We start from the raw sequence: 23,052 nt of genomic DNA, 5'->3' as shown, positions 1-23,052 counted from the left end.
TGAAGCATATTCACAGGAAATTTATCTCTAAAGTGAAACCAATGAATTTTAACCTATAATCTTTCACTGGTTATAGCAGTGTTCCATTGCTAAATATGACCTTTTGCTTTTAAATAACGGAAGTTCATTTGGTTTGGGTTTGTTTCATTACATTGATCCTCGGTTAATTCCTTGGAGGTTTTGACATCTCCAGAGATTGTCAGATTGACATCCATACAGTGGCTCCCCCTTGCTTCGCATAACTGCCTGGTTATACTTTTTTTTTTAAATAAAGGCGAGCTTTCTTTTCTTCCCATAAAATGAACGAAAATTAAATTTCTGTGAAGAGCTCTGCTAGAGTTCCTCATTCCCAGGAAGGAAAAATGTTTTACGTGCAAATGTCACTTGCCTGACTCCTTCCACTGATGTTCACTTCCTTAATATCAATTCAGTTGGATTCATGAGGAGAGATTAATTAACAGTGCATAGCATAATTGTATCAAAAGAAAGAGGGATTTTGAAAAATGTCAGTGGTACCTTGAATGCCTATCAAAATGTCATTAATGCGTGTATTCCTTTGTCCTAAAAAAATAGAGGGATCATTTTTACTTATCAATTATTATTAAACATAGCTGATACTGTATTACTCCTGATGGAGGATTTTATAGATAATTGATAAAATGATTTATCTTAGAGCAGTAAGAGACCTCAAGAAGAAGCTTCGTTTAGTTCACTACCTTCAGGCACTTAAGGTAAGTAGAATCACTCCCATTATCCCGATTCATGCATTAGAGGTTTATTATAGATTGATTAATAGTGATCCATCAGTGATCAACAAACTAGGGAGTAGTGGTAGTAGACTAACTCCACTAAGGACAAAGCACTCCAGCTTCTGCCTCATTACAACATACAATTCTACTTTTGTTTCAGGTGAAATTGCCTTTTTTTTTTCAAACACATTGTGTGTGTGTGTGTGTGTGTGTGTGTGTGCGTATATATATATATCTGTTGCACATTTGCATAGATTTGTAATTGTTGGGTCTTTGCGTATATGTCCATCTTTTGTCAATATAGCCAGATAATTTTCCAAAGCAATTGCACCAATTAATTCCCCTTCATTGTGTATGAGGGTGGTTCATTCTTTTAAAGAAGCTGGGAACATCACTTGTCTTGGGTAACTTTAACAAGATCATGACCAAAAAAATAACTCCAAGCTGTTGAGCTAAGCAGTATTGACTGCTTCTCCATTGTTCTGTTAATGTTAAAATACTGCTAGTTAATTCATTTTGTCAGCTGTTAGCACTTGTCACCATACAAGAAGTAAGAGGTGCCAAAGGAAAGTGAAAACTTGAGAAAATTCTATCTATTAATTTAAAAATGTGATCTGGGAGGTGATGATGTTTCCTCAAATTCCGTAGCAGGTTAGAGAAACCCAGGGCTCTTTTGGAAGGGTATAGGAGCCTCTGAAGTGGAAACGGAATGAGTACTGATGTCTGGAAGGACTGATTGCAGTTCCAGCCCCAGCCGGAAGCCCCTCTGCTTCTGGTATAGGGCAGGGATAGAAGTTCTCACTTGGTAGGGAATGTACCTCCTTAGCTTTATACCTTCCCTTGGTGCTCATATTGTTTTAGAAAGTAGCTGCTCAATAAATAAACTGTTGAATAGTGCCATGGGCTAGAATTTGGAACAGCTTTCTCCATAAAAACAATGTTATAATGATTATTAGGGTTAAATGAAATAGTGTTAAAAATAATGAAAAGAAGATATATGAATGGGTTAAATAAGTTTTGTGGGTTGATCTTGGAAGTTGTCCCCTATTTATGGCATTATTTATATGAATGAGTGCTTTCTGACTTTTACTAATTCAATTAGCAAGGATTTCTCACAGGTCTATCATGCGCCAAGACCTTTCTGAACCCTGAATTTCCTCTTCTGTTAAATGGGGATAAAAAGTGTTCTTAATCCAATAGGGTTGTTATAAAGATTAAATGAGTTACAAAACGTAGACTGCTTTGATGGATGTCTGACATATAGGAAGTGCTTAATAAATCTTAGCTAGTCAAAAAAAAAAAAATCACGGCCAATAGGAAAAATATCGTTTTATATTTAAAAATATATTTCTAATTTTAGATATTACTTTCACATGTGTGGAAAAGTATTGTTATTTAGTCAAATATCTGCACATTTAAAAAAGTTCAGACGTGAGATTAAAAGCAGAGCACAGTGGAAACTCTAAAATTCATCAGAGCCCTACCTTTGGAAATTTAGTGGCCCAAGACATTTGCACAAATTTAACAAGTTAAGAAAATGGTAACAATTGTTGTTTGTTTCTTTTCACTATTCACTTTATTGCAAAACTAAGATCATGAAGATCCTGGTAGAATTGGTTCCCTATATTTTTGAAACAAAAACCTTGATCTTATTTTTATATATGAAGCATATTCACAGGAAATTTATCTCTAAAGTGAAACCAATGAATTTTAACCTATAATCTTTCACTGGTTATAGCAGTGTTCCATTGCTAAATATGACCTTTTGCTTTTAAATAACGGAAGTTCATTTGGTTTGGGTTTGTTTCATTACATTGATCCTCGGTTAATTCCTTGGAGGTTTTGACATCTCCAGAGATTGTCAGATTGACATCCATACAGTGGCTCCCCCTTGCTTCGCATAACTGCCTGGTTATACTTTTTTTTTTAAATAAAGGCGAGCTTTCTTTTCTTCCCATAAAATGAACGAAAATTAAATTTCTGTGAAGAGCTCTGCTAGAGTTCCTCATTCCCAGGAAGGAAAAATGTTTTACGTGCAAATGTCACTTGCCTGACTCCTTCCACTGATGTTCACTTCCTTAATATCAATTCAGTTGGATTCATGAGGAGAGATTAATTAACAGTGCATAGCATAATTGTATCAAAAGAAAGAGGGATTTTGAAAAATGTCAGTGGTACCTTGAATGCCTATCAAAATGTCATTAATGCGTGTATTCCTTTGTCCTAAAAAAATAGAGGGATCATTTTTACTTATCAATTATTATTAAACATAGCTGATACTGTATTACTCCTGATGGAGGATTTTATAGATAATTGATAAAATGATTTATCTTAGAGCAGTAAGAGACCTCAAGAAGAAGCTTCGTTTAGTTCACTACCTTCAGGCACTTAAGGTAAGTAGAATCACTCCCATTATCCCGATTCATGCATTAGAGGTTTATTATAGATTGATTAATAGTGATCCATCAGTGATCAACAAACTAGGGAGTAGTGGTAGTAGACTAACTCCACTAAGGACAAAGCACTCCAGCTTCTGCCTCATTACAACATACAATTCTACTTTTGTTTCAGGTGAAATTGCCTTTTTTTTTTCAAACACATATGAAAGACTTAAGAGAGAAATTGTTAAGAACTTGTAAGATACTCTCATACACAGCTGGTGAGAGTGTAATTTGGTATATCTTTTCTGGGAAGCAATTTGGCAACAGCCTTAAAGATGTTTTTGTATTTTACTCGCTAATTTTACTTCTAGAAATCTCTGCTTAGACAATGTGATATAAGTACAAGGGTATTTGTTGTAACTTTATTTATGAAGGGGAAAACTGGAAATCTTGATATCCAATTATAATGTAATGGTTAAATTAATTGTGTTATAACTATTTGATGAAATATTATACAATGATTGAACTTATGTTTTTAAATCAGGATTTCATAGCATGGGAATCGATTATAATCTAATATTGGGTGATTATAGCAAAAAATAAAACTTTTATAAATTCAAGTTTTATAAAAATACTATAGAACATAAGGAAGTGTAAATAGTGGAAAAGTTTTATTTTCTTATTTTTATTTTCTACATTTTGTATAATGAATATTAAAATGCATTTTTTAGTATATTCAAAGAATAAATAAGAGAGAGGATAAAGCCTTCTTTCTTTGACTTTCTCTAGTCAATCATTTCCTTAGAGGATCTTGATTAAATTTTGTGATTTCTGTGTTAATTATCATATTCTTCTAGGGTTTTACAACATTACTGCTATCATAATGGGTGAAAGTGAGAGAGGAAGGGACCCAAGGAGAGTAACATTTATCAAATGATCACTGTATGCTAATATCTAGCTGAAGTCCTTTTCCTATGTACATTCAAACTTGTATTTCAAATAAGATGACTTCCCCTTGGCAAATATTAATAGTAATGGGATATAAACAACTTATGGATGAATTCTTGTGTTTTTACCAACATATTCAAGTATGCAATACATTTGTTGGATCTGAAATTAAAGTGTTTAGAAATGGAAACACATTTCCAATGAAATCTAGGCTGTTCTTTAGTGGGGGTGGAGGGGTATTAGTGGTTTCCTAATAAATTATAGAATTGATTAATTGGACCTTAATGATTTCAGAAATCAGCATTTATACACTTGTAATAAACAGAGAACTAAAAAACATCCGAAAGTGCCAGATGTTAATTTTATTCCTGATTGAGCATCACTCAGGAGCATAGCTTAATAGCTGGAGCTCAAGAGTTTTGGGTGTTGCTGGTAATTTGTTGAGAGGACTTAAGCAAATCACATAACCTTTGTAAGATACATTTGCCTTGTATGTACAATGGGACACTGAGCAAAGGGCAGTGATTTTTTAAACTGTGCCTAATCAGATGGTCCAGGGAAGCAGGCACCATGAGTGTATTTGGTCAAGATCTGGAGGGCCTCCAGAGTACTGGGCACGTAACACATAACCAGCGCTTAATAGCTATGAGTTGCATGAATGACTGAATATGCCCTGTGGAGCCCTGCCTGGGAGTCTGTCTCCCCAGCACAGCTTTTCCCAGCATAATTCTGCTTGTATCTATTTTATATATTGGGAACAAGATTTTATTTAAAAAAACTAAAGAATGATTTTACAGCTGAAAGCAAAAGTTTGAAATCTCTGGTGATAATTCCGTGTTACTATTTTGGGCTATTATCTAACAACCACAACAAATAACAATACCTCTTACTCTCATTTTCATCTTCTACATGTTACTAAATTCTATGAGAGAGCCGTGTGTAAATTGTATTTAAGGTAGAGAGAGGGATGGTTGGTGCTTTGACAGGTGAGTCAGGGACGACCAGGCAGAGAAGGGGTAATGGGATATGCTGCTCGAAAGGAAAAGCAGGTGCAGCAGGTACGAAAGCAACGAGTTGTGAGAAAGCATTGTGAGTTTACAGTGGCGAGAAACACGGCGTGACTAGAATGCAGGTTGGAGAAAGTTAAGATTAGAGGAGATCCCCATCATAGAATCCTGCATGTTCAGTTAGGACTTTGGCTTTATTTGGTGGGGAACCAAGCCATCAGATATTTTAAGAAAGCAGAGATAACATGATCATATTTGTGTTTCATTAAGAGTTCTTTAGTTTTCAGTGTTTAGGTTACTCTTTGGAGCCTGAGGACTGTCTGCTGCAATAGCTCTTGACCTGGGGGTTAGTGGATATCATAAATAATATCAAAAAGTTCTTCTTTTTCAGACCATGGCATTCATTTTTTTCAGGTTGGCTTACAGAATTCTGAAAAATGATTCCTTATATACTTCCATAGCTCTTCCAAAAGGAAAATTTATTTCTCATCTTAATGAAGATTCTAATTTATTAACATTCTATTGTGAAGAGGGGAGAAATAATCAACCCTGGAGACAAGCAAAAATCACTTTTAATCTGAAGATTTTCCACTGAAATGTAATGTTCTTTGTTTGTAACTATGAAATAGCTATTAGGGAACCTATCAACAATAAATTGGATATGACATTCAAGGCAGAACACATTGAAATTGGGACCAATGGGCCAGGTATGAGAGTCATCTTGAATGATCATTTTATTCTATCACTTAAAACTAAATTTTGCCTTGCCTAAGACAGTTATTCGTGCTTTCATTTCCAGAGTAAATAACAAGATACTCATATTTTGATAACAAGAGCACTATGTAAGGCACATCATCTATATAGGGATGGGGAAGGAGCTTGCCACTGGGTGTGACTTTGGTCGATCTATTTTAACTCTCAGTTTTAACTTGTCACTTTATGGTATCTGGACATAAGTAGGTGCTATCAATCAAAAGAATAAACGAGTTAGTGTCATAAGTGAAGTGAAATGAAAAAGGAAGGATGTATTCATAATGTAATAAAAATTCCCTTTCAATATGCCACAAAATGGAATCTTGCAACTATTGGAAGATTTCATATGCAACATGAATCCTGAAAAAAATAATTAAAAAGACATAAGATGACTATTACCAAAATGAAACTAAAACAATGAAAGTCCTGTATGATAAATGGATCAAAATAGAGCAATCCATTTTCCTATTAAGCTATTCAGGGTAATGTTTATGTATGTGTGTATAATATTTAAAATTATTTTCATTTTTTGTTTTTCTAGAGCTAATTTGATTTTCAACTTGAGAAAAATATTAACCTTAACCAGTGCTTAAAATATCTTCAGGTTCATGCTGAAATATTTTCCTAATTATGTCTGGAAACGTATCAAGCAGCCCAGATGCAGACTTCAGACAGGGATGGAAAGTGAAAAAAGAGAATTGTTTTTATAGAGAGCTAAAGCAACAATAAACTCTGCAGAAATACACATGTTCAGTAGGGAAAATAAAAGCTGGTATTTCTTCAGCCCGTGCTAAGTGCCAGGCTAAACTGGGCTAAATTCATGCCCTTTCATTTAATTCCTACACTGAGCCTATGCTATAAACACTGTCATTATCCCCATTTCACAGATGAGGTTTAGAGAGATTAAATAAGGTGTCCTAGTTTACAGAGGTAGTAAGTGATAGATCCGAGCCCAGACTTATGTCCTCTTGAGCCTGATCTTTTACGTTACCTCTAAGTCATAAGTAAAGACACCCAGGCAGCACATGCTCCCACATCACCCTGGACATTCTTCTATCATACTACTTTATTCACTGTGTTACAATTGTCCCTTTACATGCCTACATCCCGTACTTCATGGTTAGCTCCTCTAAGGCAAAGGCAGTGTCTTTTTTATCCTTCTAGTTCCGGGGACTTAACACAGTGATGTGAAGTTCAGTAAGTTCCTGTTGAATGACTTATATTGTCCAAAGGTACTAAAGGTTAGTACATTAAAGAAAACGTTACATTATTATGGAAAATAACTGACATTGAAACGGAGTGCCAATTGCTTTTAAAGCTCTGTTAGGCATTCCTTACCGTATAGATGAGATTTTCCAGAAAGGTAGGTGAGCTCGTTGCTGTTGCCTATAGGAATTTTGAGGGAGTATTAAAAAAAAACTCACAGAGATGATTAAGTGATATCAAATATATGTAAAGCATTAGGAAAGATTAAGAAAAGTGATACTAAAAGCATAATTTAATTAATGGTCCTTACATTTATGATGGGCTTGTCTTCTCCATAGGGAAGCGACCAGTTTTTCACTGATAGCCCCCAAATCAAATGAATAGTCAGGGGATATTTTCAAGCTTTAGATAATTTTTTAAAGCTTAAAATGCAATTAGTAGAAGAAATAGAAGTATTTTATATTAAAATATTATACGGTATAACTTAATGGGCTAAAATCAATTTAGCTTCAGCTTGGAGGGACTGAAATGCTATCAAAGAAAGAACATTTGTGATTATAATAGTTTACCAAGGGAGTTGAAGGAGGATTCTAAATGAGTTTGTACTTGCAATTTTAAAGTGGGTAGTACCGAATTATATAATCACATCTCATTCGATGATGTTCTGATTAAATATGATGATATTGTCCATTTTAATCTGGGTCTTTAATTATCCTGTCAAAAAGCTACAACCAATAAAACTCTCCACCCCTTGCTCTTTAAGCATGCTTCTACCATTTGCTTCCGTTTCTAAAGGATGCCAAACGCTTGAATTTTTCCCTCAAGCAGGCTTGAGGAGTCAAAGACCAGAATGAGCAAGGATTGCCATGCAAAATGATATTCCCACCCTGCCAACACTGACATTTCCAGTTGCCCAAGCCTTGCAGAAGGCTGGTGAATACCCATTTTCCTCCCTGGACATGAACTCATTTGTAAAAGGAAACTCTTTCAGAGTGAACAAAACACATCAAGAGTGGAGTTCTAGTAAATATTTGCCAGCGCCAGCATGTCAAGTTGCCAGGGTGCTTTTGTTGATTTTGTTGTCTGATAGCTGGCTATTATGAATCCACCTTCAATATGGACCGAAGTTCATAATCCTGAATTTTGATTTAGTTATGACAAAATTCTGAAATGTCTGCTAGTGTAAAGTGAATGTCAGTACTCTATTTTAGTGGGTTCTTTGATGAAATGATTTTAACTTTTGTGCTAAGATTCTTCCTGACCAGCTCAAGACTGTGTTCTTTCAATGGGGAGATCCATACTTTTCTCAAAGCATTTGCCACGTGGTGCTGTATTTTAATGGACCATAAGCTCATCAGCCCACCTCACTAGATTATTACCTCCTGGAGAGCAGAGCTGTATCTTGTTAACTTTGCCTCCCCAGTACCCAGCACAACGTAGGGCAGACATGCTTGTGGTCTATGACTATTATATTTGTTGGATTTTTTTTTTCCTGAAATGACCCTTTTCTCTTTCCTTCTCACTGATTCATCTCTCACTTTCTTTAGGTCCTCTCCATCTGTCCCAAAGACATGAGAGCTGATATCTGTGTTCACTTAAACCGGAAGGTTTTTAATGAACATCCTGCTTTTCGATTGGCCAGCGATGGGTGTCTGCGCGCCTTGGCAGTAGAGTTCCAAACCATTCACTGTGCTCCTGGGGACCTCATTTACCATGCTGGAGAAAGCGTGGATGCCCTCTGCTTTGTGGTGTCGGGATCCTTGGAAGTCATCCAGGATGATGAGGTGGTGGCTATTTTAGGTACTGTGAACTTTCCTAATGTAGTAGCAAATGCGTAACAGTTTTAGAGATTTTGCTTCTCAGGTTTCTAAAGAGAAAATTCCTTTGGTGACTTCGGAAATTGGGTCACTAATGAGATGATGAATCTTATGAAAACTAATAATGCTATTTAAGCAAAGAACATTAGTATTGGTCACGGCCTAATGGGCTGAGTGAGGGTTTGATTAAACTTTCTTTGGCAATAGTAGAACAGTACCTTTTAGACTGAAGCTGGGCACAGCCTGAGGTGCCTTGTATGTCCATGCTGGTAAATGTGACAGTGGCTTGTGGTAGGATTGTCAAGTTAGTAGCCTAGGGTTTTAGTCTCAGAAGGGCAATAGAACTTGTTTAGTTCAACCCTTTCCTTTAGAGAGGAGACAAATGAAGCCAGAAAAGTTTAGTGACTTTCCCAGCTAGTTAGTTAGTAAGTTAGGGCCTGAGTACAGATCATCTTACTCCAACCCTTTCTGCCTCATCACTGTGGATAAGTAGTGAGCTGAAAATGCTGAGGAGGTGAGTGAGTTTGACCTGTTATATTAGAGTGATGACAATGTAAGGAAATTAAATTTAGGCTTATAAAGCTGGTTCTATCCATCCATATTCATAAATCAGAAAAATTATTTGGCTAATAATAAATTAATTCTAAAATTCAGAGACCCAGTAGGTAGTTGTATTAATAACACCACCACCAACAAAAAGGCAGAGATGGTACATGTAAGTGATAAAATAAAAAATGTTTGCATATTTGGGGACAGTATAAGGAATATTTTGGTAAAAAAATTATTAAATGACCCTTTGGATCATTTTCTGTTCACGTATCTGCAGCAGTTTATGAAATCCATGTAGATATAAAAGGAAGCAATAATGAGGTCAGAGGAGAATCATCCATTGTTTTTTTATCACATAAAATAAGTTAGAATTGCAGGATGTCAACTTTATTTTGATCACATTTTTCATGGCTTGTGTCTCATGAAAAATGAGCTCAATTTTTAAGCTATTGGATTTTCAGCTACTGAGGTCAACCTACTGTAGCTTGGATGCCACTTATTCTCATAAGTAAAGGATTGACTGATGGATTTCAGAAACTGCCAAAGCGAAGTCCAACACAAAAACGAAAAACCGATTTCAAAAAGCACAATTACTTGAAAAAGGCAGAATTGAGAGTTGAAAAGAAATGACCCTTCATAGGAAAACAGATTCTGTAAAAATTGTGAGTTGTAGAAAATGGTTCAGGGTTGCCAATGACTGACCACCGTTATTTGTAAGTCTTTCCTTAACTGTTTATAAATAATAATAGTTATAGTTAAGTTTCTTCTAGGAACTATTTTTATATTTTATTTTTTTAAGAAAAAAGTTATAACATTTGAGACCCAGTCAGTGCTGTGGGTGTGCTTAATGCATGTGTGTGCTTCTGCTTTGTTTACTGGAGTATAAAGGAGTTAAATAGAATCCTTCATAAAAAGTGTACGTTTCACTAGTACAATTCTTTGTGGCAAAATGAAGCATATCCGCACAATCATTCTTGTTTGCTTAAAGAAGAGGTTAAAACACAAGCCCCAAACAGATGTACTTTTGTTTCCTGAGTGTTAATGTCAATAGTGGGTGGGAAAACAAACATCAATTATATTAACTGCAAGCGAGTACCATTGTGATAAATTATGTCAGCTGTGGACTCATTGTCATTTGCGTTGCCCCATTTTCTTCATTATGGCTTCACCTTGGTAACTCCTACTCTAAAAGAAGGTTGGAGAAAGCCCTGGGTACAGTGCCTCTGGGCTGGGTCTGCTAAAATGGAATCATTTGTTCAGTGAGACAGACAAAATGCATTTTCTTTTCATTTTAAAATAAAATGGTAACTGCTTTTGCCCAGTGACACAGTAAAAATGAACACAGAGCCCCTGGGTATTGGGCCAGTCTCATCATATATCTGTCACATTTTATTATTTTGAGTGTGTGCTTTTTGTTCTCTCTCTTCAAGAATCTTGGGATTCAGAGATTTTTCATATCTTGGCTTAATGAGTCAAATTTTATGGGTCTGTCTCCGGCTACCTTTCTTTTTTCCTTCTACCATGGGCCTCTAAAAAAGATTAGCTCAGCCAAAAGGCAATCAGATTAGGATTTTTGTTGTTGTTTAGCCTTCAAGATGCCTTAATGATGCTTTAGGAAAGGAAGAGGAAAATAGCAACTTGCTTATATCACAGCTGACATTTTGATGACTGACTGTTTCTTTCCTGCCCCTCTTTTTTTTTGTTCATCTTCCTCTTCTACTTATTTTTTGGTAGCTTAATTTTGAAATAATTGCAAATTTAAAAAGAGTTGTAAAAATTATTAGGCTGTAAAGTGTTTTACACACACATACACAAACACACACATACCTGTAGGTTCTACTTTATTGAGTAAGTTGATTAGATCTTCCATATCTTATTTTTTTATCTTTTTGATCTGTCCTTGTACTGAGAGTAGTATGTTAAAGTATCTTATTAGTCATGTGTTTTGTCTATGTCTCCTTGTATCTCTCGCAGTTTATGCTTTATAAGACTTGTTGCTGTGCTATTTGGTGCACAGATATTCATGATTGCTATATCCATATTGTCAATTGTGGCTTTTGGCATTGAGATGCGTCCTTCTTTATCATTTTTAATGATTTTTACCCTGAATCTTGTAAGGGTCAGAAAGAAACAGAATTCCCACATCCTTCACATCTGAGGACACCTTGAAAAAATGGGAACTTTCCTAAGTTAGTATGTTAGGAGAAATAAGCAGCCCTGCTATCTCTTACACTGATTCATGAGCCGGCTGAAAGGTAGAGAAGGGAGGTTATTTTAAAATTAATTAGAATCTCTGAATCCAAAGACAGGTGCGGTTTCATCCTTTTGGATCCTTGCCTCTAAACAGTCTCTTGATAGGTACATAATTCTTTAGTGTGTCAAAAGTGCTAAGGAGTTTAATGAATAAGTTCTGAAGCATAACTAATTAATGGAAATATAAAGAATGTAGTCAACAAATAGCCTCCTTTTTTAACACTGTAGGATGGCTTCAAGATGGTTTTCTAAATAGGGCACTGAATATAATTGCAGTTCATGTCTGTTTCCAATTGAAGTTCTTTCAGTTCTTACACCTCCACCTTTTTTTGACCTTCCCACTTTTAATAAAACACAAAGAATTCCAAATTAAGTTCATGATGCATGCATAATATTTTATATTCTTTAATGTCTTATTACTTTTTAGTTTCTACCCTATAATTAGTCAATGTGAACAGATTTATTGGTATGACAGAAATAGCCAGGTTACTTCTAAATGTCTTGACAAGTACATTATACCTTTCAGAGACTACAAAAATGGCATTTCTCCACTAATAGACCTTGCTCCTAAGAATTTGTTACACTCACATTTTGTCTTTTCTGTGTTTATCGATTATTAGAATCATAGGGTTAGAGTTATTTAACTAAGACAATCTCTAAGTCTTTTAATTGTAACTTCAAATTCTCAAGAAAACTATGCTTATTTATATAGGGTTTGAATGGAGGGGTTAAATATTGTTTTGGGGTAGGAGAAAAAGGGCATAAATGAGGAAAGGAAAAAAGAGAGAATTAAATTAACTTAGTAATATAAGATAGATAGTTCTTAGCACTTGGGTTAAGATTCTATTTTAATTAGAATTGGTTATTTAAAATATCCATATCTTACAAACGTTTGTGCATTATCAGAGAAAACTGATAAATTATGGTTCTTGAAATTCAAAATTTGCTTATTTTTATCCTAAAAATAAAAAAATCTGAGATGTGAGTGAATAATATTTTACTATTTTTAGAATCTGTGAAAATATGACATTTATGCTGTAGTGAAGATTTTTTCCTATATACTAGCTATTAGAAGTCAAGTGCTTCACACTAAATCCTAAGAAGGACTTTTCCCAGGTTCCAGAAATGCATTTTCTTTTGCATCCACATTTCTGTGGTTTTAGATGCTGAACTGTGAAACATGTAGGATTGCTCAACATATTATGATGATGAACTTAGTTGATTTAAACATTTTTGTAAAGGGCACACCAGTTTGCTTAAAAAAAAATTCTGTGCTTGTCTTATTTTAAACATTTTAAGCAGTTATTATAACATTGTTTACCTATGGCTAAAATTATACACTGTTAGAGTTCCTTAACTACCAGATTTTTTGATAAAATATGAGTCTTTACCATCGTGGTACTTTAGACTCAACCTCAAACCCTCTCCCTACCACCCTTCAAAACTGTCTTATTTATTCTATCTCCTTGACATCTTTTAATCCTATTCTTAATATCCTTCACCAAAACCACTGCTCTTAAACGTCTGGTCCTGGGCCATGACTGACATCTCAAAGACTTACCTGCCCACAGTCTCTCATCAGCTTCAACCTCCAAGTCTATGCTGTGCTGCCACCACAGGCATCTTCCTAAGATGTAATTGCTATGTCAGTCTCCTCATTAGGATTCCTACCATGGCTTTCTAGCACCTAGAGGATAAAATGTAACTCCTAGCATGGCCTAGGGGGCCGCACAGGTCTTGGTGTTTGTTCTCCTTCCCAGCCTGGGTTGTGTTGTTGCCTACCCTGTTCTCACCATATTGAAGAGCAGGAAGTTTCCTGAGTTCATCCAGGTTCTTTCTTACTGGTAAGCTTTTGCATATATTGCTCCCTTATTTACAATACTTTTCCTCTCCTTTTCAGTTGTCTGTCTCTTCTTCTTCATCTTCTTTTATTCTTTCCTTTGTTGTCCTAGTCTGGGTCAGATGCCGCTGTGCTGGGCTTCCGCTATGCATGCCTGCTCAGGGTCCAGAGTACCTTCTCTTTGCATCTTTTACCTACTTATCCTCCCCCTGCACTGTGAGCACTTGAGATATCTTGTTCATTTTTGTCTCCCTGTCATCTGTGATAGGACCCTTCAGAGGGTTCTCAGTAAAGGTTTGTTCAGTAAGCCAAATTAGCTGGTAGAATGTCCCCCGATATCCATGTGGGATTGGTTCCGGGACACCAGAATCCAAGGCTGCTCAAGTCCCTTATATAAAATGGTGTGGAATTTATATATAGCCTACGCACAGCCTCCCGTATATTTTAAATCATCTCTAGATTACTTATAATACCTAATGTAATGTAAATGCTATGTAAGTAGTTTTTATAAGTATCATTTAGGGAATAAAGAAAAGAAAAAAAAAAGCCTGTACATGTTTAGTACAGATGCAACCATACTTTTTTCTTTTTTAAAATGTTTTCTATCTGTGGCTCATTGAATCCACTGATGAGGAACCCACAGATATGGGAGGCCCACTGTACTGCACTTTGTCATTTAGCTGTTTTCGTAATTGTATCAGTTCTGGATACCCATGGAAATATGTTTCATTCTGTTGACATACTTGCCATTTCTTCTGTGTTTTACCTTGAGGCACTGACTGCACTCTGTTTCTCTTTTGTCTAGATGCTTATAGTGAAATGCATCCCCTAAAAGCCTTTAGCTTTAGTTTAGATCTATTATGAGTGGAAAAAACATTTTCCAGCTGTTAATTGGACACTTTGAACAAAAGAATAAGAAGGGCTAAAGTATGCCAAGTATCTCAGGCTCCTTTAACTCTTTAATAAGTTGCTCCTTTCTTATTCTCCATCAGGGATCCCCAATACCAAGAAAAAACATCTAACTTATACCCTAGTTGTTGACCATGGTAAGAAGTAAGAAGACTTTAAATTATATCACTGAAGGGATTTAGCTTTAATTCCTAAAAGTGGCATTGCTTTTTCCATCACCTAGAATGAATGGCTCTATAAATCTGAATTAATTTTATTAGGAATAACCATTTAAGAATTAAAAGGGATTTAAAGAAAAAGCATTATTGTAGTTAGTAAATGAGCTCCCCCATACTTAAGTGAAATGTAAAGTCCACGGATACATTTTGATTTTAATACTCCTTCTTTGATACAAAGAGGCCTGAGTATATCCTTCAACAATATATTTTATCCATTCGTCTGTTGATGAACACTTGGGTTGTTTCCACATCTTCTTATTTTGAATAAAGCTGCAATGACCATGGGAGTGCAGATATCTCTTCAAGAATCTGATTTCGAATCTTTTGTATATATACTCAGAAGTGGGATTATTGGATCACAATTGTTAGAGTAAGGATCAAAGTTAGGATGTCAGATGCATTAATTGAATGACATCAAAAGGACAGCCATTATTTCTCCCACTTGATGGATGTGAAAATGATAAAACTTGGTTATAATATGAACATTATTGTAGGTTTCAACTCTGAATGCTTTCTTAGAAAAAGAAAACAGAGAAGTTTCAAGATGTAACTGATTTGCAATTTAGTATTTTGCTTGGATTTCTTTTTTATACTATGCTATTACCTTCCTTAATTTAGATACATTTATGTTTTTATATATAATTGTTCTGAACACTAATATTATAAAACTCAATTTTATTAGCCTGTTTGTTTATCATCATTTCTTCTACCTCCTTAAAGGTAGCCTCTTACTGATAATCAGGATATCCTCTATTTTTTTCACTTCTATTTAATGAGATGCATTTGGCTCATTCTTTGTGTGTGTAAATAAAAATTCTATAAGCAAAATCAGTTATTTTCATTTTAGTAGCTAAGATTTATTATTTGCTTCTCTCAAAAAGTCTTCAAGTTTGTATTCATTATAATTTTTAATAGCATGAATTTGGACATCAATCACTAGGGATTGGCAGACATTACTTCTAAATGTTCTAAATGATTCTATTTTAATACGCCTATAAAATTTCTTTATTTTAATACTCATTGTCATTCTCTTTCTGTTTTTCCTCTTTACAATATTACTTTATGACCCTTGCAGTTTGTAAATAGTCAAAGTTCATTTAAAATCATATAATTTAAAACCTTATAGTCTTGTTCATTTATAAACAAATATTTTTGTGCATATGTATTCATAATGAAGTTTATGAGCCAATTGCAATGATCACTTATAATGAAGGGCTGACTAATAAATAAAAGTGAATATAGTTCAAGTCCAGGATTTATTAATTTTCTGCCTGGTTGATATATCTATTGTTGAAAGTGGGATATTGAAGTTCCCCACAATTACTGTATTGCTATTTCTTTCTTTCTTCATGTCCATTAATATTTGCTTTATATATTTAGGTGCTCTGATGTTGGGTACATTTGTATTTATAATTGCTATGTTCTCTTGATGAATTGATCCCTTTATCATTAAATAATGACTGTATTGGTCTCTTCCGACAGTTTTCGACTTGAAGGCTATTTTTTTCTGATGTAAATATAGCCACCTCTGCTCCCTTTTGGTTACTATTGACATGGAATATCTTCTTCCATTCCTTCACTTTCAGACTATGTGTGTCCTTAATGCTAAAGTGGGTATTGTATAGACAGAATATAGTTGGATCTTCTTTTTATTGTATCCATTCAGCCACTCTATGTCTTTTGATTGGAATGTTTAATCCATTTATATTTAAGGTTATTATTGACAGATAAGGGCTTACTCCTGCCATTTTGTTATTGTTTCCTAGTTGTTTTGTAGATTCTTTGTTCCTTTCTTCTTCTCTTGTGACTTGGTAAATTTTTTTGACTTGGTTATTTTTTGTTGTGCTAAGCTTTGATTCCTTTATTTTTCTCATTTGTGTATCTGCTATAATTTTTTGCCTTGTGGTTACCATGAGGCTTACATAAAATATCTTATAATTATATTAGACTGTTTTAAATTGATAACTTTGATGACATATAAATACTCTCGACTTTTAGCCTCCTCCCCCAACAATTTATGTTTTTATTGTCATAGTTTACATCCTTTTATATTGTGTATTCCTTATCAACTTATTGTGGCTACAGTTATTTTTTACCATTGTGACTTTAAACCTTTGTACTAGAGATTTGAAATATTTATATACCACCACTACAGCCATGGAGTATTCTGCTTTGACTAGGTATTTACCTACCAGTGAATTTTATACTTTCCTGTGTTTTCATGATGTTAATTATTGTCCTTTCATTTCTGGTTGAAGAGCTCCATTAAGCATTTTCTATAAGGTGGCCTCTTGTTGATAACATCATAATCAATGGGGAACAATAGAAACCTTTTTGCTAAGTTCTCTAGTACAAGACAGGGACGCCTGCTTTCACCACTTCTATTCAACATGGTACTGCAAGTACTAGCAAGGGCATCAGACGAGGAAAAAGAAGGCACCCAAATCAAAAAGAAAGCAATAAAATTGTCTCTTTTTCGGATGACATGATCCTGTATGTAGAAAACCCCAAAGATTCCACAATAAAAAACCTATTAGAGCTAATGAATGAATTCAGTAAAGTTGCAAGATACAAAATCAATACACAAAAATCTATACCCAAATAACAACCTAGCTGAAAAAGAAATCAAGAAAAATATCTCATTTGCAATAGCTATAAAAACCCACTTGGGAATAAATTTAACAAAATGAAACATCTGTAGACAAAAATCTATAAAACATTGATGAAAGAAATTGAAGAAGACACAAATGGGAAGATATCATCTGTTCATGGATAGGAAGAATAAATATTATTAAAATGTCTATATAACCCAAAGCAATATGCAGATTCGAAGCAATCCCTATAGAAATTCAAATGACATTTTCACAGAAATAAAGAAAACAATCCTAAAATTCACAGGGAACTATGAAAATCCCTGAATAGCTAAAGCAATATTGAGAAAGGAAACAAAGTTGGAGGCATCACATTTTCTGATTTAAAATTATATTACAAAGCTATAGTAATCACAACAGTGTCATCCTCGCATAAAAACAGCAACAAAGACCAGTGGAACAGAAAAGAGAGCACAGAAATAAATTCAAACATATATGATCAACTAATTTTTTGACAGTGGTACCAAGATTCCATAATGAGAAAAGTATAGTTTCTTCAGTAAATGGTTCAGGGAAATCTGGATTTCCAAATGCAAAAGTATAAAATAGGAACCTTACTTTGCTCCAACACAATAATCAACTCAAAATGAGTAAAACACCTAAATGTAAGACCTCAAACCATAAAACACCTAGAAAAGAACATAGTTGAAAATGTTTTTGACATTGGCTTTGGCAATGATCTTTTGGATATTACACCAGAAGTTCAGGCTACAAAAGTAAAAATAAATAAATGCAATTACATCATACTAAAAAATTTATGTACAGCAAAGGAAACAATCAACAAAATGAAAAGGTATCCTGCAGACTGGAAAATATATTTACAAACCAAATATCTGATTAGGGGTTAATATCCAAAATTTATAACAGAAAATGACTCAATAGCAGAAAACAAATGACCCTATTAAAAACTGTGCAAGGGACCTGAACAGAAATTTCTCCAGAGAAAACATAAAAATAACCAACAGGTATATGAAAAGGTACTTGACATCACTAACCATCAGGGAAATATAAATTAAAACCAATATCAGATATCACCTCATACTCTTTAGGATGGCTGTATCAAAAAGATAAGATATAACAAATGTTGATAAGGTTGTGGAGAAAGAATACTCTAGTACACTGTTGGTAGAAATGTAGATTGGTGCAACCACTATGGAAAACAATATGGAGGTTTCTAAAGAAATTAAAGATAGGACTATCACACTACCCAGGAATCCCTCTTAAGGGTATATACCCAAAGGTAATGAAATCATTACCTCTTAAAGATATTTTCACTCTCAGGTTCATTGTAGCATGGTTCACAATAGCCAAGATATAGAAACAACCTAAGTGTACATTGATAGATAAATGGATAAAGAATATGTGTGTGTGTGTGTGTGTGTGTGTGTGTGTGTGTGTGTGTGTACTGTCCAGAAAGTAGCCAGCCATGTAACCATTTTTGTTATATTAACAATGTCTGGATACTTTCCAGACAGCTCTCATACACACACACACACACACACACACACACACAATGGAATATTATTCAACCTTTAAAAAGAAGGAGATCCTGCTATTTGCCACAATATGGACAGACCTGGAGGACATTATGTTAAGTGAAATAAGCCAGATGCATAAAAAATTATTGTATGATCCCCATATGTATAGAATCTAAAAAAAAAATCAAATATACAAAGATAGAGAATAAAACAGTGGTGGGGGTGGGTTAGGGTGGGAGGAAACGGGGACATGTAGGTCAAAGGATTCATAGTAGCAGATATGTAGAATGGGCAAGTCTAGAGATCTAATGTACAACATGATGACTATAGTTAATAAAACTATACAGGCGTACCTCACAGATGTTGTGGGTTTGGTTCCAGACCACCATAATAAAGTGAATATCACAATGAAGTGAGTCACACAAATTTTTGGTTTCCCAGTGTATATAAAAGATATATTTATACTATAATGTAGTCTATTAGGTATGCAATAGATTAAGTCTAGAAAAACCATGTATATACCTTAGTTGAAAAACACTTTATTGCTAAAAAATGCTAATGATCATCTGACACTTCAGTGAGTCATAATCTTTTTGCTGGTAGAGGGTCTTGCCTTGATGTTGATGGCCGCTGACTGATCGAGTGGTGGTTAGAGAAGACTGGGTGGCTGCGGGAATTTCTTATTTGACAGTAATGAAGTTTGCCACATTGACTGAGTCTTCCTTTCACGGAAGATTTCTCTGTAGCATACAATGCTGCTTGATAGCATTCTAACCACAGTAGAACTTCTTTTAAAAATGTAATCAATGCTGTCACTGCTTGGTCAACTAACTTTATGGAATATTCTAATCCTTTGTTGTAATTTCAAAAATGTTCACAGCATCTTCATCAGAGGTAGATTCCATCTCAAGAAACCGCTTTCTTTGTTCATCCACAGGAGCAACTACTCATTAGTTTTAGCATGACATTTCAGCTTGTCAGTCACATCTCCAGGCTTCTCTTCTAATCAAAGTTATTCGTGAGGAATAGAGTCAACTTCTTCCAAACTCCTATGAATATTGATTTTTTTACCACTTCCTATAAATCATGAATGTTCTGAATGACATCTAGAATGGTGAATCCTTTCCAGAAGGTTTTCAACTGACTTTGCTCAGATCTATCAGAAGAATCACTATTCATGGTAGCTATAGCCTTAGGAAATGTATTTCTTAATTAATAAGACTCAAAAGTCAAAATTACTCGTTGATCCATGGGCTGCAGAATGGCTGTGGTGTTAACAGGCATGAAAACAACATTAATCTCTGTGCATCTCCATCAGAGCCTTTGGGTGACTAGATACATTATCAATGAGCAGTACTATTTTAAAAGGAATCTTTTTTCTAAGCAGTTGCTCTCAACAGTAGGCTGGAAATATTCAGTAAAGTATGCTGTAAACAGATCTGCTTTTATCCAGGCTTTGCTGTTCCATTTATAGAGCACAGCCAGAGTAAATTTAGCATAATTCTTAAAGGCTGTAAGATTTTTGGAATAGTAAATGAATATTGGCTTCAGCTTAAAGTCACCAGCTGTATTAGCTCTTAACAAGAGAGTCAGCCTGTCGTTTGAAGCTTTGAAAGCAGGCATTGACTTCTTTTCTCTAGCTATGGAAGTCCTGGATGGCATCTTCTTCCAAGAGAAGGCTGTTTTATCTACGCTGAAATTTTGTTGTTTAGTGTAGTCACCCTCATCAATTACGTCGGCTAGATTTTCTTCATAACTCACTGTAGCTTCTCCATCAGCATTTGCTTCTTCACTTTGCACTTTTATGTTGTGGAGATGGCTTCTGTCCTTAGATTTCAGGAACCAACCTCTGCTGGCTTCCAACTTTTCTTCTGCAGCTTCCTCACTTGTTTCAGCTTTTACAGAACTGAAGAGAGTTAGGGCCTTGCTCTGTATTAGCCTTTGACTTAAGGGAATGTTGTGGCTGGTTTGATCCTCTATCCAGGCCACTAAAACGTTCTCCATATCAACAATAAGGTGGTTTGACTTTCTTATCATCCATCTGTATGTTCGCTAGAGTAGCACTTTTAATTTCTTGCAAGAACTTTTCCTGTGCATTCATACCTTGGTCGTTTGGCTCAAGAGGCCTGTCTCAGCTTTCCACATGTCTTCCTCACAAGCTTAATCATTTCTAGCTTCTCATTTAAAGTGAGAGACGTGAGACTCTTCTTTTCACTTAATGCTTAGAGGCCATTGTGGGGTTATTAATTGGCTCAATTTCAATATTGTTGTATCTTAGGGAACAGGGAGGCCCAAGGAGAAGGAAAGAGACTGGAGAATGGCTGGTTGGTGGAGCAGTCAGAACACACAACATTTATTGATCACGTTCACCATTTTATATGGCAAAACAATTACAATAGTACTAATAACATCAAAGATCGCTGATCACAGATCACCATAACAGATATAATAATAAAGAAATCTGAAATATTGTGAGAATTACCAATATGTGACACAGAGACACAAAGTGATCACATACAGCTGGAAAAATGGTGCCGACAGACTTGTTTGACACAGGGTTACCACAAAACTTAAATTTGTAAAAAATACAATATCTGCCAAGTACAATAAAGCAAAGCACAATCAAATGAGGGGTATACCTACATTGTAATAGAGATTTTTGTTAAATAGATTTTAGCTGCTTTTGTCATACACACACAAAATATGTGAGATGATGTGTATGTTAATTTGATTCACTATAGTAACCATTTTACTATCTATATGTATCCCATAACATCAAGTTGTAAACCTCAAGTATATACAATGAAATTCATTTATAAAAAGAAGTGAATATATGGCTTAAGTTCACTGTATAGAAGAATCTTCAAATAGAGCTGTTAGCACACGCCTACAAACACTGACAGGAAACTACCTAGATCAAATCAAATGATATTTTGTTAGGGACCTCTTGGATATATTAGCTAGATATTCTCACTGATGAGTAAGAGTGGTAATTTTTATGCATTTATTTTATCCATGTCATTAACTCAGCAAATAATGTGTCTCAGATTTATTAAAAAATCTGGCTGTAAACCCAGCCCCTTAGGGACCATAATCCCCAAGCACATCATGGTCTGTGTTACTCCTTTAATTATGTTGTAACTCTGTATCTGTTGTGTCTTTAAATTTTCCAGTTTCCTACCATATGAATCTTTAACATTAACTTCTATTTAACAATTCAGTTTCCTGTGGTTTAGCAGTAAAATACTTCATAAGACTTGATGCAGAGAACTGAGAATATATAAATAGACCAAACAACAACTTTCGTGTTTAGTGTGAGCTTTTCTACTAATTTTAGGACTTTGGGGGGAGGTTAGTTCTCTCAAGATCTAAAATGCTTATAGCTGAGACTACTTGCACCCAGCAGGAGCTGACCTAAAAACCAGCATCAAATGTTCTATAGTCATGAAGATGACCAGGAGTCCCCAAGCCCGCAAAACCTTTGCAATGAAGAAAAGGGTGCTTCTCTATTGAATATTCCATGCATGATCCCACATATCCACAACTTATGATTTCCATAATTACGTAGTGTAAATGTGCATACTGTGATTAAAGAAGGACATTAGCCAGCTTTGCTGTGGCCGGCAAATTAATTAATTAATTTACAAGATGACCGTCTTCCCAGAAGTACCATAAAAGTTTATTGTAAATTGAATGCACATCAGGTGATATACAAAGCTGGATAAAACAAACGCATTTTGAAATGGTTGATTAGATTAATGTCTCATTTATATACTGTGTATCCTGATGGAAATTCTAGGTTGTGAAACAATTAATATTATTTATTCTATAAAGTGAATTCTGATGTTGGGAGCAGAATTAGCCACATTTGTTAATTTTACTATGCTTCTCTGAACTTTTTTGGGGGAGGAGCAGGGGATGAAATTTATCATGAGTTTATATTCTAGTTGATTGCTATTCTTTCTGAGTCATAGACTTTTTATTTCCCCATGATACTAAAAAGATAAATAATTTAAATTTTAAAACTTTAGTTAGAAATAGGGTAAGAATTTTAATTTCATTAGTTCAGTTAAAAAAAGATATAATAGATATTTGAATGCCTCTGAAATGTCTGAAAGGCCGATGTCTGAAAGGGTCTTCCCAACATCTTCATTTAGAATTCTTAAGGTTTCATGCCTTAGGTTTAAGTCTGTTTATCCACCTTGAATTGATTTTTGTGAGAGGTGAGAGGTAGGGGTCTAGTTTCAGTCTTCTGCATGTAGCTATCCAGTTTTCCCAGCACCATTTATTGAA

At 34.9% G+C, this 23,052-nt stretch overlaps 1 protein-coding gene across 2 annotated transcripts in view; it reads left to right on the top strand.

Annotated features, from left to right (window-relative positions):
• Nucleotides 1-23,052, top strand: part of KCNH5 (potassium channel, voltage gated eag related subfamily H, member 5) — a 314,011-nt gene that overhangs the window by 237,679 nt on the left and 53,280 nt on the right. For both annotated transcript variants that reach the window (XM_012656129.1, XM_012656130.1), the window contains exon 9: nucleotides 8,592-8,844. In XM_012656129.1, the coding sequence (XP_012511583.1) occupies nucleotides 8,592-8,844 (253 nt within the window). The remainder of the gene's footprint in view (nucleotides 1-8,591; nucleotides 8,845-23,052) is intronic.

This window comes from Propithecus coquereli, unplaced genomic scaffold (assembly GCF_000956105.1).
Source record: "Propithecus coquereli isolate 6110/MARCELLA unplaced genomic scaffold, Pcoq_1.0 Scaffold5, whole genome shotgun sequence".
In the NCBI taxonomy this organism is placed as follows: domain Eukaryota; kingdom Metazoa; phylum Chordata; class Mammalia; order Primates; family Indriidae; genus Propithecus; species Propithecus coquereli.
Note: the sequence above shows the minus strand (reverse complement) of the source record. Positions and strands in the feature narration are given on the sequence as shown.